Here is a 19068-nt window from a genome sequence, read left to right as displayed (position 1 = left end):
CAATGGCAGTTGCGGTGGCAGAGCGGCCCGACTATGTCTCGCGGATGCTATGTGTGGTTTGCGGCCGCGAACACGCGCCCCTTCCCCTGCCCCTTCCCCCGCCGCCGGACGAGGAAGCCCCCACTCGAAGCCCTTTCATCAATTGCATACGCTCCAGGCGAGAGCGAGGTGTCGAAGCCCGAGTGCTCACACTGCCCACACTGCCCGACGCTCGCTACCCCCCCGCCACCCGCTACCCACTACCCACTACCCACTCTCGCACGACTCGGACCCGCACCCAACGCCGAGCGGAACCTCTGTTTGGGAAATCAAAAGAACGCTACGCCCCCTTCCCCCCCCCCCCCCCTCGTATATATATATATGTATACATGTATGTATCAATTTTCAAAAATAAAAATCGTTTTCGAATTGTGTTTTATTTGATGCCATGTTCCATGCGTCTCCCCTGGCGAATTTGCGCCCGGGTGATGGTCGCCAATCGTGCGATTCCGATCGAGCGGCTTTCCGGCGAGTCGCGTTGCGCCGATGCCGTCGCGATTGTGCACCTCCTTCCACTCGACGGTCCGAGCGAGGAATGCTTACGTTGCTCCAGCGTTCATTTAAGTCTTCGTCCTAAAATCAGGTTATTGCCCACAAAGCGTTCGCCTCAAAATCTCTATGGACGGTTTCAGACTTGCGTATTTTTGTGCGCGTATACCGTCGTTTCGGCATACGCGCTTACGGTTCGGTGATTACTGGTCACAAATTACTCGTCACAAAGTCACTAAAATCTCTATAACGGAACATCTGGCAGCCGAAAAGTCCATCATACTAACGATAACTATCATAGTAACGAGAACTTGACTGCCAAATATTGTGTATTCGCGATTTTCATGGCAAAAATTGTCTTTGTGACCACCCCAATGTGACGAATAGTCCAATTACCCGCGCTTACACGCGCGTTACATTTCGCGCTTCAAAAAACCGGACTCGCTTACACGGGCTTATTCCGGCGTTTTTGCTCGAACCGGTAGTGGTGATTTAGTATCAACATGGATAATACGAGCTTATAAGCGCGTCTACGCGAGTATGAGTTGCGCGTATGGAAAACGACGCCCCTATATGCGCCTACATGCACTTCAAAAAACGAGATTATACGCGCGTATAAAACGCTAGTCTGAAACCGCCCTATAACGGAAAATCTGGCAGATGAGAAGTCCATCGTCCTGACGAGAACTGGAGTGCCAAATATTCCGTATTCGCGATTTTCATGGCAAAAATTGTCTTTTGGGCGATCGCAATGTGCCTAATAATCCAATTGCATAAAAAAAATATTACCTGTTTTGGCAGAAGCGGATCTAGCGGGGTGCTAGGCCCCCCCACCCCCCTGGATGAATTTAATTTCATATATACATATAAATTAAGGTGACCATTCGTACTGGTTTTACCAAGACAGTACTTGTTTTTGGGTATCTATCCTGGTAAATCATGAGATAAAACCAGTCCACTTTTTTTATATTGTGGGGGTAAGGGCGAATGAGACGACTGGCTTGGTAATGTACACAAGTGTTTATTCTGGAAGCCTAGGAAAAAGTGGTATAGCAACTTTTGAACGCGGCCGAGTCGGTCTCAACTCGCAAGATAGTAACCGAAACTCGACCATGCCGTAGAGCCGCCACGATCTAATAGATGGATTATGTTCAGGGGCCTAATAAAACACAGTTGTGTTAGTAAGTGGATTTTTTTTATTATATATAGTTGTATCGCGTAATATGTTAGGGCAAGCGAGATGGCATATAATCCACCTCACAGAGTACAGCGGTCGGACTACATGCCATCTCGCTTGCCCTAACATATTACGCGATACAACCATATATACAACGAAAGCATTTAAATTGCAATTACCGCTTTACTTAGTACGTTTAGATAAAAAAAAATATATTGAGATAGAAAACCAATCCTTATAAACGTGGTGAAATAAAAAATTTGCCAAATAAATGAAAAATAGCACGGAAAAAAAATATATTTTTGACTTTTAAAATTCGCTAGACAATTAATTAGAAGTATTTTAAAGCAATGAAATATAACAATTAATAGGAAAAATATCTGACTATTGATTCCAATCCTCACTTTGAGCGTAACAATCCTAAATTTTGAGTTAAAGACCGCAAAAGCCAAAAAACTGTAATAATCGCGGATTTTTTTAAACGCTCATATCTCGTAAACGATCACCCACCAACAAAAATCAATATCATATTCGAATTCAGTGGGTCAAACTTAGTAAAGATTGGCGAGTCTCCGCTCTGGTATTTTTTTTTTTGTTGCTCAGTGTTATTATCAGACTTAAAAAAAACATCGGCCAGATCGTGGGTCGTAAGGCCACGAAAGCCGACCATCAGACAATTGGTCTGAACAGTAACAATTGAACAAAAATAAAAGATCTTCTTCCAAACTCAACTGAGTTTCCATGCCAGGTCGGGAAACGGTCGAAACCTTTAACCTGCCCTATAAATCAGAATCGGAACTAAAACAGAAATTAAAATAAAATGGGGAATGCCGCCCACCGGCGTTTCCAACCATTATTCGAATATTTCATCAACCATTCGAATATTATTCGTGTCTATATTGTTTTATAAAATAAATACACAAAATCAATATGAAAATAGTAATGACGAAGAAGCCGTCGATTGTGAAGAAAATTAAATATGTAATGGGGATAATTGTGATGAAAATGAAGATAATGAGGAAGATGAAATGTCTACATGTGAAGAAACGGATTTTTATTCATTAAATACAGAAATTTTTGAAGAAAATCACTTTTCGATTGATAATAATGTCAACGAAATTTTAGAAAACATTAGAAAAATAATACGAATATTTAAGAAGTCACTGGCGAAATATACATTTTTAGAAGAAATCATAATGAAAAAATAAAATTTAAATTATTATTGGATGTAAAAACGAGGTGGAATTCGATGGCAACTATGATAAGACAATTTATTCACGTTTACGAAAATGTAAATATAACACTAAAATATATGTATGTAATATAATTTAAATTCTAAAAATGAAATTTATATTTTGAAAATTTTAATTGATGTTCTTACTCCCGTTGAAACCGCAATCAAAGAATTAAGCAAAAATAGTACATCTTTAATAACAGCAGTTTATAAATTTTTATCTTATATTTTATGTGTATTTTAGTTTTACATGGTTTTTTAATTTTCTTAATATTATGTTTTATTAATTGTAATATAATTAAATATATAAATATATTACATATATATTACACATGACAACGTATATATTACATATATAAATATAATGTTATTTATGCTTAGTACATGTGTAATTACCCTTTTTTTAATTTTCGAATATTCGAATAGCTCTTGATTTACTATTCGATATTCGAATAGTTGAAGTCGACGAATATTTGGGATCCCTACTTACAAGCCTCGAACGAACGCGCTTCGAGCGTTTGGCTCATGCTCGAGTGTGCTCCGCCTTTGTCAGTTTTTTGACGAACACAAAGGGATTTGCAGCGCGCTCGCAGTGCGCTCGTAGATGTGTTGATTGACAGACGTTTCGTTCGAGCATCATTGAAACGTGGACAGAAGATGTTTGTTTGTTTACTTTTTTTTACTTACTTTTGTTAATACAGTAATTCAAATGAATTCATATTTAAATTTAAAAAATATTATACATCTACATCATCCGTACTTATTAATTATAAATTATACATCCTCATCATTTATCACATAAGTACAATCCATTTCTTCATCTTCAGTTTGAAATACAGTCGTATGAGTTGTTTTGAAAAATGTGTCTAATTTTGTTTGAAAAGTATCCTGTTTTTTTCTCTATATATTTCTTGGTAGCATGCGAGATTTTCTTGAATCCTGCGGTTCACATTTGAAAATCTTTCACTGCTGGGTCCATCATATAAAAATTTTGTATTCCTTGATTAATGAAATTAAAAGCAGTAGCCATTTCTTTCAATACGATTTTTTTCAGCGGTTCCGCAGATGTGATTGATTCATTTTCATCAATATCCTCTTCTGCAACCATTTGAGTTTCAAGATCTAATAATTCTGCATTGGTTAGATCTTCTGAATCATTTTCAAGAAATTGGTTGATGTCTTCGTTATCTACGTCAAATTGTAGACGTTCACTAAATTGTACGATTAGGTTAGTAATATCGTCGACGTTTTTTTTCTTTTTCGTATATGCAAAAAGAAACGGGTTCAAATTGATTGGTGAGTTTTTTCCATATTCCGTACATATATGCTAAAGTAACTTCTTAAGCCGTTAAAGGGTCCATCCCTTATCTATATTTCTTGTAGCATGAAGGATATTATAATTTTTCCAAAATTCTTGAAAAGTTTTTCCTTCTTCTATTGCTTCAATGCCTTGCGCAAATGTAATTTTTAAATAATGAGCTTTAAGAGACGCAATGGAATTCGCTTTTCAATCTTGTCATCGATAAAAACCACTAGTAATTTTTACATTTGTTGAATGGGTCCGAGTCTTTTTTTATTTATTATTTTAGATTTGATTGACAAGGACCCTTTAACGGCTTTACGAATTTTTTCTTTATCTTTTAAAATAGTGGAGACCGTTGAATGTGACAATTTCAAATTATTTGCCAAGTCCATCACTTTTTTACCACTATCATATTGTTTTATCACTTCAAGTTTCATTTCTAAGTCTATCACCTTTCTCTTTTTTTAACAAGAGTTTCTTTATCAGTCATTATCACGTTTCTTTATCACATATTATAAATGTTCTTATAAATAAAAATTTGAGCACTAATCAACGCGAAATTGAGAAAATAAATATCCTAAAACAATAACGAACAGTTATGTAACAAACAGTAACGACCGTATGAGTTTGTTACCGTCGTGCGAATCCCAAATCCCAAAAGTATGAGTCATAACTTAATTTTTAAAACTACTGCGATGTTTCATTTCTTCCGAAAGAGAAGTCCCCGTTTTCATAACTCACATCCGCTTGATATTTATCAATCAATTTTTGAAAAATAATTAATTAATAAAAAAAAAAAAAATTTCGGTCGTAAGTGCGAACCGTCGTAAGTCGAGGACTACCTGTATATCAAAATAATCCAACGATATGGGACCCAAAACATGAGGATTACTATAAAAAAAATAAGAAGATTGATGCATTGGTCTCGTATCTCGTATATCAATAGCAAACTCGTCCATATCCGCCACGAGCCGCGAGCACACTGCGGAAAACTACGTTCGAGGAGAGTGATTAGTAGAGACCGGAATCTGAAGGGGCTGTTTATTGTTCAAAGATTGTAAATGCATTGTTAAAGGTTTGCCGAACCTTTTTTACAAAGGATTTACAACAATGGAACAATAGGCGGCACGTTTCCGGCCCCTTCAGATTCCGACCTCTAGTGATTAGCCCCCTTTACACAGTCGTTCTATCGCGCGTGTAAAGATCTTGGACCGGGAAGGGATAAACCGCGCGATAAACTCAGCAGTCCTGCGCGCAATCGTGTGGCTTGACGTTGTCTTAACACAGAAAATTCTTTCGGGTGCGCTTTTGTCACAAGATGACGGACTTACGCACGTGGAGTAAAGAATTGATTGTGGAATTACTTTTAATGTACCAGTCTTTTCCGTGCCACTGGAAAATTAAGTCCGAGGAATATAAAAACAAAAATCTGAAGCTTATAAAAAAATAGTTGACTTCGTTAAAGAAAAAGGATTTTCTAATGCTAATCGAGATTTTGTTGTCAAAAAATTGGTTCGGTTGGTTTACCAAAAAATTTCAAAGCTTAAGAGAAAAGCTTTATTTTTGATTTTTTTTTTTAATTAAATTAAATTTTTTTCTTTTATGATTATGAGACGCACTGATTGATTTCAAATAACACACGTGTAAACACGTGTGTTATTTGAAACAAATTATGTCACACAGAAATATTTTGCGTTCCCTTTTTAATTCTTTTTAAAAGCACCCTATTTTTAAATCTTTCGACTTCAGATCTTTCGATTTTCGATCTTTGCCTTCCGATATTTGCGTTTTCACATTCGGGCCCGTCACAGAGACCGCTGTTCAAGATATAGTTAACAAAAAATAAGTTAGAGGGGTTCGCGAGAGATTGTAATAGTTCTGCAGGTCCTTCGAAACGAAAAAGTATGAAAATGTCTACATACGAAAATTTGGATGCAATTCTATGCTCATATGGTTTAATCAAAAACTAGCAGAAGGAATACCAATTAGCGGTCAAATGTGTATGGAAACAGCCAAGTTTTTCCATGAGAAATTAGGGTTAGAAGACAACTCCAATGCTTCGTCTGGCTGTTTGACTACATTTTTTTTACATATATATTTTGGCAACACTAGTTCTACATAACTACTAACGACCACTTATCTGCTCAACTATAAGCGTTTTTCTTAATAAATAATGAGTATTAAAATTATAAAACAAAAATTTGTGTTGTAAGTATGATATAACATTCGAAACCAAGTCAAAATTTTATGATTCGGATTATCCGTGCTCTTCCTCCCCAGCATTAGCCCGGATAATCGAGAATCTGTCATGACTAAGTTCATCGAAATGCTTTTAGATAAGTAATTGACGATTCAATTTCAATTTTGGCTTCAACCTTATTGTTGAAATTGTTACGAATTCTCAAACGTATTCCTAAAATTACTGATCTTGCAAGATGCATTTCTAATCATAGACTGAGCACTGATAACATCAGCGTTTTTTGATTGAAGAAGCTTTAAAACAAAGTTGGGAGGCCGAAGAATTTTTCAAAAAGCACGAGTAGGAGAATAGATTCGAAACTTTCCATTTTCTTTTGTCACTTTGCTTTTGATTGTTTGACATCTGTACATATATTTACCTTATCGAAGTGCATTAATAGTCTAATCTGGGCGAACGAGCAGTGCACCATCTGTTTAAAGTAACCGATGGTGAATTTATAAATTTGAATAAATTTTTCGCTGTTAAAGAACAGCGAAAAATTTATAAATTTGTAAATTTTATTGATTTTCACGCCTCATACAGTTTTGTTTTATTGTTATAACACTGAAAAAATATATACAAGAATAAGAAAAAATCTCAGCTATATGTACATATGTACATTAAAACGAGATGCAAATAGGTTAAAAAATAAGATAGGTTTTTAAAAAATTATTACAAAGAAATTAAAGAACAAAAATCAGTGAAAAAGGCGCGTTGCTTTGCGACACCCCCCAAGTCTAGAGATGGGCAAAAGTGGGGATTTTTAACGAACGGGAAAAAACCGGGAACTTTGGGAAAAAACTGGAAACTTGGGGAAAATTGAAGTCTTTTTTATATAAAACTGTATTTTTTTAATTGAGAATGACCAATATAATACAACATAATTTATTACATAGGTAATAATTAAAGAAAGGTCGCATTAATTTTAACATAAGAGTTTTTATAAAATTATTTGGATGTCAAATATAACATTTATTCAAAATGTATGCATACGATAAATTTTATATAATACAAAATCCTCTTGAACATTGAAAATTTTATGTATTTATATTTCAACAATAGATAAAGGATATTTTGATGCATATTCGCCTATGTCTTCGCTAGGTAAACGTGCAGTAGTTCCAATGTATGAAGATTCAAAAGTAGTGGGCTGATCTATTGTATCTATGTACATAAGTCAATAATATCGGTTTCCATTAAAAGTGATGTCTCAACTACGTGATTTTTTTTCTCTATTTTCTTGATATTTAGCGCACGTAGATATATGATTTATCATTTTTGTAGCATTTGGAAAGTTATATTTCGTATCACAATATCTACATACAGCTGCAAACTTCTTACTTGTTCCGGATTGTCACGAGAAAACTGGTCACACCCTAAAATTGGTCAAGCAGTTTTCTCGTAACCGATTTTAGGGTGTGACCAATTTTCTCGTGACCAGTTTTAGTGTGACGGGTGATCACGTGTGACCGATCTAGAGTGACCGGTTGTCCTGTGACTGGTTCACATTTGACTAGTAGTCCGTTTACCAGTGGCGGCTCGTGATAATTTTTAGTGGCGGGACTGCACTGAAAAAATGTCACCATAATTATTCTATCATGTCATAACAGGACAAAATAAGCACAATTTTTGGCGTACGACCACTTACATGTGGATTTAAGTATTATTGAAAAAAAAACTAGCAAAATTCACCACCCATTAAAGGGGTGCATCCAAATGCGATGAAGATTTCGAAAAATACGCTGGTACTCCAGTAAGATTGCTAAAAAAAATTCGTGCTTGCTGGTTTCGCGACGCGGATTAAAAAAAACCCCAAAACCTTTCAAAAACTTAACCCCCTAATTCGTAACGAAAAACATTAACCTGTTGACAATGCATCGATACATCGGTTGTTTCATCTGCCATAACAGCTAGATAAGTTTTTTATTTTATAAGCTTTTTTTTTTTCAGCACTTATTTGTTCCCTACACACGTTCAAAATACAATCTAAAAGTTCATTTTGAATAGTTTTTGATGTCCCTTTAAAAACCGAAGAAGTTTGAAAATGTTTTTTTAAAGAATCGTCGAAATTTTGTGAATATTCTAGAAGCCCCCGAAAAACTCCTGGATTTTTTGAATTATCTGTTTCATCGTGTCCCCTCATTGGCATTTCAAATTTACTGCAAAATTTAACGCAATCAATAATTTTAAATAAAACATCCCGATTTTTTTTGACGTTTTCGTTATGCTTATCTATTTCCCGCCGACAAGCTTCGCTTAAATGGGTTTTTATGTTAGCCGATCCCAAAATCGTGAGATTACACATATTTTGTAAGTGTTCGACACTTCCCTCGTGTTTTTAAATTTATCGTTTAAATGTTTTAAGTCAATAACTCCTATCTTCGTCCAAGATGCTTCGCCTGGCGACTCGCCTCCAAACAAAAGACACGGATAACAAAATAACGCGTTTTTTTCTGTACATCTCGTTAACCAATTGTATTTTTTATAAAAGTCTGGATTAAATTTTCGCGAGTAACTAAAAGATCTACTAGTTGCAGGCTGTGAAATAATTAAATTGGGCGTGAGGCAGCCTAATTCTTTTATAGCGACTTTTTCGGTAAGTTCTAGTCGCGAAAAGTGCAAATTTTGTAAATATTTTACTGAATTCTTTTGTTCTTCCATTTTTAAAAGAAAAAAAATCTTAATATATTTAAATAAAAATTACGAGAAAAAGTTAAACAGATTTGAAAAAAGTTTGCTGTTATCAAAATGAAAACGACTCACCAAAGATTTGATGAGGGCTCGTACACAACCAATTAAGAGTAACGAAAACGAATAAAGCTGTGATCGTGCGATTCAACTAATCAAATGTAAGATCAAGCGCGCGAAATCTTAAACAAACTGACAGATGAATGTCGTTTAACAGGCGAAGGCTGCCGACTGTCCAGCCCAAAACGGCAGAGTGAGTGAAAGAGAAAGAGCTATCTGCAGTTGCAAATAGCTCTTTCTCTTTCTCGTTCCGAAACTCCGGGCTGCGCAGCGTTCAGCACGGCGCTGTAACACTTTACAGCCAGTACAGCAACATTTTAATTCATGTCACCATACAAGTTAGTGGGGTCTTCGAAACGGTCAACATTACTTACAATATCACTCTTTTGGATATGGGTGATAATGTAAGTAATATTTACTCTGTCGAAGGCCCCAATAGTTCGTCCATCCAACTAATAAAAAAAATATCATTAATAAATAAAATATTAAATGTATTATTAGACATATATCTTAGAATTTTATAGGAGGGGCTGCAGCCCGGCAGCCCATTAGGACGAGCCGCCACTGCCGTTTACCCTACCCAAGTCTCGCCCCCCCCCCCCCCCCCCGGATTGCAGTCTGCGGGTGCAATAGCTACGCCACTGGTAAGTTAATAATATAAATTAAGTATTTGACGTTTTAATATCCGCAGAAAACGCTATAGCTATTCGAATTATTTAACAACATGATAATTTGAGTTAAATTTATTAGATGTTTAATACAATTTTTTAGGTTTAACGCGATGTTGTTTTTAAACGAATTATTAAACCCATCAAATTTTCACACGTTGGCACTTGTAGTTATCACCAATTAGTAGTCGGTGGTCATCAATTATAGGACGGGTGAAAGGTTTCGACCGTTTCCCGGCCTATGGAAATTCAGTTGAGTTTGAAAGAGGATCGTTTATTTTCGTTCAATTGGTACAATGGTTATTGTGTGTACGAAGAGGTTGACGCTTCGGAGATATGAACTGGTTGAACTCCAGTGGATCACTCTGGTGTCTGGAGCTGCTGTGTTGCTTTATATACCTTTTGGGTTGGACCGTGTCGCGTGCAAATGCTTTGTCTTCGTTTCCAGAACACGTGTGACCTATTTTCGATGCGCGTGCATTCGGTGCGTGCGTTGACCTATTTTCGAGGCGCGTGCTCGGTACTTGCGTTAGGGTCGTTCGTTTGCCACGAGTAAATGTCTTTTTACGACACGTGTTCGGTATCCTGATGACATCACTGTGGGGTATCGTTGTTTTACGATCGAACGATGAACTCTTTCTTCTGGAATGGTCGAAAGGGTCGTTGCCCTTGAGTTATGCGGTTTTGGACAGGATCGATAATGAGATCGCTAATTTTGATGTAATAGAACAAGGTGTACTGTATTCCTACACACTAACGAATGCAAATTTGATGAAGCTTGTATCAATCAGTCTTTACTTTTTTAGGTCAAGCTACTTTTTACTGAACTAATATGTTGATGAGACTTGTTTTTGCATTTCCCCACATTGTACCAGACTAAACTTCATATGACCATCATTTGTGTTTCATATTTAATTTATAAATATAGTGATGCTGAAAAAACTACATACAATTTCGATACTTTTGATATGAAACATTTCATAATGCAACGAAAATGTGATGCTACGGCCAAATATAAAAAAGCCTGAAAGCGAAAGGCACGTGCTCTCACAACTGTCACTGCTATACAGTGTACGTTCGTTCGTTCTGTCGGTCGGAGGTTATCGCATGTACATATCTGAATTTCTGCTTCTTGCATCATAAATAAGTAATTGAATTTAATTTCGAAGAAAATAAATATTTATTTAAATGTTATTTTAATAAAAATGAAAACATTTATTTTGTTATTAAATTTGTTCAAATAACTCGCCAAATGGTTATTTTAATTTATTATTAAAGACTTTAATAAAATTAATATATGTACACCTAATTCTGTTCTTAATGGTGGATACGTTCTAGAAAATTCCTTTAAAAAAGGCTGAGAAATCCTATGGAAAAATTGTGAATTGGTCCCATAGCTAAAAAGAGAAGATGACGAATTAAAAAAAAATTAATACATATAAATAATAAAAAGCTGATATGATTCTTGAAAAACAGCCATAAAAGACAACAATTACCAGCAGAATAAAAGTTAACAATTACCAAATTTGGATCACGCAATATCAAAATAACTTGTAAAATAATAATTTAATTTTTAATTCACAACCTGTGATATTAAAATATTTTATAAAATAAAAATACCATAAAACAGAATTGTTTGTATACGTTGGAATACGTACATACATATGCGTGCACATTTATTTTTTATCAAAAATATAAATGTTTTTGTTTTCGATACATACATATATTTTGCTGTAAAATACAGATAAATACATAATTATTTTTGATCTTAATTAATAAAAAATATTTTCATTCATTTAAAATTGTTGGAACTCAGTGTTTATAAAAAATACGCAAACAATTAAATGAGATAAATATTTAAAGAATGAAAATTACTTTGGGCGTTATCGCTTTTGTAATGTGTATTTAGTCAAGTGTTGACTTTATTATCACTACGAATATAAATCTTGACCTTTAAACTGGTCCTATTAAATGGAATAACAATCTGTATTTTTGTTATGAACCAAACGCTGTTAAAATTTTAGAAACCATTGATGATTTTGTCTTTGCTCGATAAACAACTATTGCATTACGATGTCGCATTCAAATACTGAGACGAAGCAGAGTTTTAAAAGTGGCTTGATTGACTTTACGGCCGGCTCGTTAGGTAGCGTATTAACATTTTGATTGAAACATGTATATAACAAGGATTATAATAAATTTGTATATATAATTGATGGCTTTTAATTTTATAGGTGGTGTAGCATTGGTTTACGTGGGCCAACCTTTGGATACGGTGAAAGTTAAAATGCAAACATTCCCACACATGTACGCTGGCATGATCAATTGTATTAAACAAACACTCCGATCTGATGGGTTTGTGAGAGGACTTTATGCTGGCACTACACCCGCTATAGCAGCAAATGTCGCTGAAAACTCTGTGCTGTTTGCTGCTTATGGTGTCTGTCAAAAATTTGTTATGAATTTTACCGGAACTCAGGTTAGTTCACAAATTTTCAATTTTTGAACGATGAAATTCTCTTTTCTTTTGTTAATTTTGGGTGAATAAATTATTTCCAGAGAGTCAGTGAATTATCTGCAGTTGAAAATGCAAGTGCTGGTTTTCTTGCTGCATTTTTCAGCTCGTTTACACTCTGCCCTACCGAATTAGTGAAATGCCAATTGCAAGCAATGAGAGAAGTTTCCCTCAACAGTGGACAATCTGTACGAGGTTATTTTATTATAAATATGTAGTTTATCATTTTGTTACATATATAGATAGCTTTTAAAAAACATAGAAGAGGCTTGTAAAAATGAGTGACATTTCTATACCAATTTTATAAACAAAATTCATAAGTCGAAATTCACCGTTCAAAATGTAAAAAAATCATTTTATTTAATTTATTTCAGATACGTATAGGACCTATACAGCTAACGCAGCAAATAATACGTGAGAGGGGTGTTAGGGGAATGTTTAAAGGACTTACTTCTACACTCATGAGAGAAATGCCCGGTTACTTCTTTTTCTTTGGTGGTTATGAAGGTGAATTAATTATGATAATATAATTTTTGATAATTGTAAACCATGATATTTAACAATATTCCGATGTTTATTAAAGGAACACGATCATTACTGACAAAACCGGGACAAACCAAGGATGATATCGGCTTATTGAGAACAATGATAGCGGGCGCAGCCGGTGGAATAATTCTGTGGACGGTTATCTTTCCTGCCGATGTCATCAAATCAAGAATACAAGTTGCCAATTTGAATGAAAGCTTTACTGAAATCGGTTTACAAATTATAAAAAAAGAAGGTACGTTTGATAATTGTGAATTTTTTATTTAAAAATAATTATATGTATTTTTTTAATCCCTTTTACTATGTACATACATAGTTTGAATTGAGTGTTTTATTCGTTTTCAGGACCACTTGCTCTATATAATGGATTAAAGCCTACTTTGGTCAGAACAATACCAGCTACTGCCGTATTGTTTGTAGTTTATGAATATTCAAAAAAATATATGAAGAAAATATTTGGAGACGATTAGTACCTGTTATTGTTTTAGTGTTATTTAGAAATTTTTATTTGATGTAAGAAATAAATTAAGATATTTAAGTTTTATTTTATTTTAATTAGTCACAGTGACATTACAGAGTACTCTAACGCGTCATTGTGGCCAGTCACACAATCATAACACAAATAAAGGTATTTAAAACATCCGTGCTCGACGATATTTATAATAATTAATATAAAATCAACCACGGGCGTTGCTCCACAATCACTCAACCAGTTCAGCGCAACTTACATTAAACCGGTCAATTTCACCAGCAACCCGGTTGAACAGATATATCGCTCTAGATATTGGAGACGTTGGCAACATATTTGTGCGAGCCACAGGAGAAAACAAATAACGACTTAAGTAGTGTTGCGTAGGGGTGGCTTTGGGATCCAAGTAAAAGGCCAAAGTCGTGTCACAGCATTTATTGGTGATTAAGGAGATGCACGCACTACTAGTGCTCCGTCCAGAATGTCTTGATATCGCCTATGTACCGCATTATAAGGGGCAGGTCTCTCGGGGCATCCGGTTACTTCCCTATTGTTTAGGCATGTACCCGGATATGTATTCCCACGGTATCGGTCACTTCTGCGAAGGGACCAAATAGCGGCCATTGTTTAGCCTACATGCACTTAAGAGTCTAGATATAATCCTTGAAACCAATTATAACGGTCACACAGTCTCTGGGATGCTACTCGGCCTGATCCGATTGCAACTACTCGGCGGTGTACGTAACAGTAGTAAGGAAACAAAAAATCGATATTAAATTATAAGAAGTTTTATTATAAAATAGCATTGAGGGGTGACTAGATATTTACAGAGTAACAAATATTCGAAATAATAAGCATCAATAAAATAAAACTTGACTATTGTTGTAACGATAAATGTAATTCATCTTCTGAACTATTTTGTTTTATTAAATTGTTTAGGTATATAGTTTTCTCATCCTCGGTTTTCAAATTATTCCATGCTTGCCATGTTATCTGAAATATAAAAAAATGTTAAGCTTTATTCAATTACATATAAGGTTTTTTCATTGACAATTTTCAACTGGGTAATTGATAATAGTAAAATTAAATTTTAGGAGTATTTTATGAGAAAAGGGGACTTTTCTGGGGCACACACACAGAGTGGTACAGGGCACGTGTTTTTCTTACAGATAGTTTTGCACATAGGTTTAACAGTGATCGATACCGTTGATTCCCATATTTGAAGAAATGTACGAGAAAATTGTCGAAATAATAAGATCATACGAATTAACAATGATATGAGGATACGCCATCACAGCTAGAGCTACCGAGGCATACCATGCCATACGATTCAGTGTATGTAGCCTTTTTTTTTAAATGAAATTGTATTCTAAAATGTTAAAAGAAAGTATCTGAGGCTGGATTGTGTTGTACTTAATTACACTGGATTACATGATAAACATTAGCAAAGCTAAAATACTGCAAATACGTTAAATGTTGGCTCACCGGTTAGTGAAATCTGCCAGATGTTACGCTAGAACATTGAAATTTTTTATAAAAATCAAACTTACCACTAATGGTCTGTATCCAATTTTTTGTAACTGTCGTACTTTCATAACTGTGGGTCCTAAATATCGTCTGGTATTAGAAATTGTAACATATCGTCCAACAAACACGAAAGCAAACCATTTCATTTTGCTGTCGGGAGCCATTTTTACGCTTCCAACCTTTTGTGCACGAAAATAATCAGTAACCATCACAGGTTGATCGTTTGCATTATTACATATTATGAGATCTATAAGTAAAAAAAGTTGAGAAAAAATGTTTTTATTAATTTACGATTTAATTATGTATATTTATAAAATTTATTAGAAGAAAAATATATACTGAATCATACCTCCTTTTTGAAAATGAGGTAAAACGTGATCCCCGTGGACGAAATTTTCACCACCTCTCATTTTCCTCAATAATAACAAAACTTCCGAACAAACTTTGTCAAAACTGGACTTAATTGGGTATTTGCTGCCAGGTTCAGGTAAATAGTCAGTAAGTTTCTTAGTTAAATCTCTGCACGCATTTTCTGATGCCAAATTACCATTGTAATATTTACATTCGATTTGAACAGAATTACTCAATAATAGGATTTCTCTAAACGATTCTTCGTGTGAAATGCCACTATTTCTAAAATGTGGATATTGTTCATATGCAGATTTCAAAAACTTTTCATCCAATACCTTGTCTATTAGATGTAATGGGAAAATATGTAACATAGCCAAGAACGATAAACATTTAACTAAGCATCTTGGATGCATTTTTATTTCGAATTCTCTTTCACTTCTATCCAATTCATTAATAATCGTATCAAATACTGGGGGTGTTGTTCCTGGATTAAAGTTAAATTCTGCAAAAGTAAAAGCCAACCTCTCTAAATCCTTCATTCTGGCTTTATTTGATTCTTTCACAAATTTTTGAGCAATCGTAGTCAACGATTGTGGGTGAAATATATTTACCGGTGTTCCTACTAATGCAACGTGTACACAACAAAGAAGTGATAAATCATTTATTCTCGGTCCTAAGGCATCTTGCAATCTATTGATCGCTGCTATATTTTGTATTTTGGCTGAATATCTAATAATTTTCAATATTCCACATAGTGATATGTCAGTGACATTACTTGCTTCGTCAGCAACTCTATTTATAAGCGTATCGACGAAAAGTAAGTTTCTTAATGGGGCTTTAGACTTAAAAAAACCGATTGACACGACCCCTATTTCATCTATCGTTAAATCATTAAATTGATTCTCAAAAGCTAATTCAAAAGAATACATGAACTTGGAAGACTTTCGGGACGCTGCAATATAATACATTGATTGAACTAACTGTTCCGTTGACAATTTTTTTGCAACTCTTATTATTTTATTAGTTACCTTCCACGTGTAATCACATCTTCTCGAAAGGTTTAACTTGTGCATATAATCAGCAAACAGTAACGAAGTGTTAACGTCCCAATCAATTAATCTATTAATCAGAACATCGTCTAGAGCAGCCCATATTTCCACAAAATTTCTTGTTTTCACCGAGGCGGTTTCAGGCCATTTGAGAAAATTGCCGCAAACTGATTCTAGCTGTTTATCGCTCATCACTTTCATATTATCAGTCAATGCATCGACAAAACCGTCGAATATTTCTAAATCTATTCCGATATTGTAATGAAAGGCGTAATTAGATAGCGCTTCAAACGATGATATCAAATCTTCAGGGGTGGATCGACCCCAATCATAGTTCAGTATGCTCTCATAACGTTCATGAGACATTGCAGACGTAGACGGTTCAAATTTCTTCGCTAGTTGATAACTGTCGGCACGTTTTTTCATAATGCTGTAAGCGTGCGAATTTTCATTTTCTTTGTACAGTTTGTGTTGTAAAACCGGGCTCGTCGATAAAAAGCGTAAGTAATGTCCTTTGGATAATTGAAACACATTAGGAGGTATCGTTTTAAAACCTGATCTTTTCAACAATCGCGGAATTACGCTGATACAAAACGGTATCGACTTTGATAAAAACATTCTCACGTGGTTATCCTAACATTTAAAGCACTTACTACTAGGTAAGAACTGACGTTAAAACAGAAAATAGCACTGCTATTAACAGGCAGCATAACGAGTATTTATTTTAAGGCAACAAACGGTAAACGGACTACTAGTCATATATGAACCAGTCACAGGACAACCGGTCGCTCTAGATCGGTCACACGTGATCACCAAATTCGACCAATTTTTAATTTTTGGGTGTGACCAGTTTTTTGTGACCAATTTTCGGGCGTGACCACTCTTCTCGTGACCAGTTTTTTCATGACCAGTTTTAGTGTGACGGGTGATCACGTGTGACCGATCTAGAGCGACCGGTTGTCCTGTGACAGGTTCACATTTGACTAGTAATCACCGAACCGCAACAAACATAGGGTAAATGGATTATTAGTCATATTGCGATCGTCCAAAAGACAATTTTTGCCATGAAAATCGCGAATACGGAATATTTGGCACTCGAGTTCTCGTTAGTATGATGGACTTTTCGGCTGCCAGATGTTCTGTTATAGAGATTTTTGGGCGAGCGCTTTGTAACCGCGAGTGATCACCGAACCCAAACATAGATATAGAATAACATTTTATATCTAGGTATATCTAAGGCAACAAATTAAATGGCCAGAACTTTATTACAACGCTCTTTTTTAATAAAATGATCAGTATTATATTATTAAATATCAAATTCGTCAGAACAAATAGCAATATCTGTTGGATGGAATTGTCTATCAAGATCCTATCAACATTGTGTTGATACCATTCAAAAAGTAATACTGGTCATTCGTCAAAATAACACTTACCGCTTAACATTAATACTGACCATTTATATTTAATTAATGACCTTTTATTATTTATAATGACCTTTTATTATTTATAGTGACCGACTTTTATTTGTTTATACTGACGTTTTTTAATTATACTGACCGACTTTTATTATTTATACCTTCTGATGGATACTGGTCGTTTTAAATAAATACTGAATAAAATAGATTAATATACCAGTAAAATACAAGCCTTATTTTAGTAAATAGATTGAAGTAGCAATTCCGAAATATTTTTCTTATGAAAAAATTATGGGGATATTGAATTTATGTGCACTTGACTATTAAAAGATGAGTAAGGAAATAGTTAATGATGATTTGGCATGCGGCATCTTTTCAAACTCAAAATTTAAATTTTTGCGCAGTCTTCAAAAGATCTTCTGCGGGCGCCTGAGGCGCCCGCAGAAGGAGGGCGGCCTGGAGTCTCCAGGTCGATCGTTTGCTATCAGGGATTGCCAATTCATATGATTTTCATTGAAACGGTTCCGACAAATAGGCAACCCTACCCATTTTCTCACAAATCTCAATCAATCTCGAATTTCGCTGACTTTTATAAAATACTGCAAATTTACAAATTTGACCATAAATGTCTCTGTGGATGTTAATTGATATGTATTTACTTTGTATAATTTAAATAATACAAATTATGTATCAAATGTACAATGTTTCTGGCCAGGAAGGCGCATTGGGGTTACCTGTTAGGCCTTATGATCAATTTACCTTAATTGATGTATTGCCATTAGTTAGTAGAGAACAAATAACTGTTTTCATTATTATAATCATTAACTATGTTTAACTAATAAGTATAAAGGATACCCAATTACATGATAGGGTTTATATTTTTAGCACTAAAACCAGTGATTAATGACTTTAATATAGCCAACCACTGCAGTGTCTCTCCATATATACATATATACATATATACACATATATATATATATATATATATATATATATATATATATATATATATATATATATATATACAGTGGCGGACTGGGACTGAAATTAGTACATGCCAGGAGTCAAAGGGGGCCCCCAGGGTTAAAAAAAATTTTTCCTCCCCCCCCCCCCATATATAAAAAAAAAAATCTTTTTTTTTTATCACGCTAAAAATCTAGGGTAAAAAATAAATCAAATTTTCAAAAATGCACGAATCAAAAATAAAAATTGCAATTATATTTTGCAATTTTTATTTTTATTTTTATTAATTAGAATATACACATACTACACGTCTTACTGGCAATTAACAGAAATACA

General features: G+C 34.7%; 2 protein-coding genes across 7 annotated transcripts; one reads left to right on the top strand and one right to left on the bottom strand.

Moving 5' to 3' along the window:
• Nucleotides 1-3487: 3487 nt before the first annotated feature.
• On the top strand, nt 3488-14381 carry LOC143916004 (mitochondrial ornithine transporter 1). 6 transcript variants are annotated; one of them, XM_077436853.1, is made up of 9 exons: nt 3491-3598; nt 3994-4167; nt 9754-9873; nt 11922-12043; nt 12132-12376; nt 12457-12600; nt 12787-12919; nt 12996-13193; nt 13304-14381. In XM_077436853.1, the coding sequence occupies exons 4-9, from the start codon at nt 11971-11973 to the stop codon at nt 13426-13428; spliced, it is 918 nt and encodes a 305-aa protein (XP_077292979.1). In that variant the 5' UTR covers nt 3491-3598; nt 3994-4167; nt 9754-9873; nt 11922-11970; the 3' UTR covers nt 13429-14381. The 6 variants fall into 6 exon arrangements, with proteins under 6 accessions (XP_077292977.1, XP_077292979.1, XP_077292980.1 ...); XM_077436854.1 differs by having other exon boundaries at nt 3529-3598; nt 4005-4167; XM_077436851.1 differs by lacking the exon at nt 3994-4167 and having other exon boundaries at nt 3488-3598.
• On the bottom strand, nt 14199-17542 carry LOC143916003 (FAST kinase domain-containing protein 5, mitochondrial). The gene is made up of 3 exons (XM_077436849.1): nt 15304-17542; nt 14978-15201; nt 14199-14420 (listed from the first exon to the last, which is right to left on the bottom strand). The coding sequence occupies exons 1-3, from the start codon at nt 16970-16972 to the stop codon at nt 14304-14306; spliced, it is 2010 nt and encodes a 669-aa protein (XP_077292975.1). The 5' UTR covers nt 16973-17542; the 3' UTR covers nt 14199-14303.
• Nucleotides 17543-19068: the final 1526 nt, after the last annotated feature.

The sequence above is a fragment of the Arctopsyche grandis genome, chromosome 8 (genome assembly GCF_051622035.1).
Source record: "Arctopsyche grandis isolate Sample6627 chromosome 8, ASM5162203v2, whole genome shotgun sequence".
NCBI classification, from domain to species: Eukaryota; Metazoa; Arthropoda; class Insecta; order Trichoptera; family Hydropsychidae; genus Arctopsyche; species Arctopsyche grandis.
Note: the sequence above shows the minus strand (reverse complement) of the source record. Positions and strands in the feature narration are given on the sequence as shown.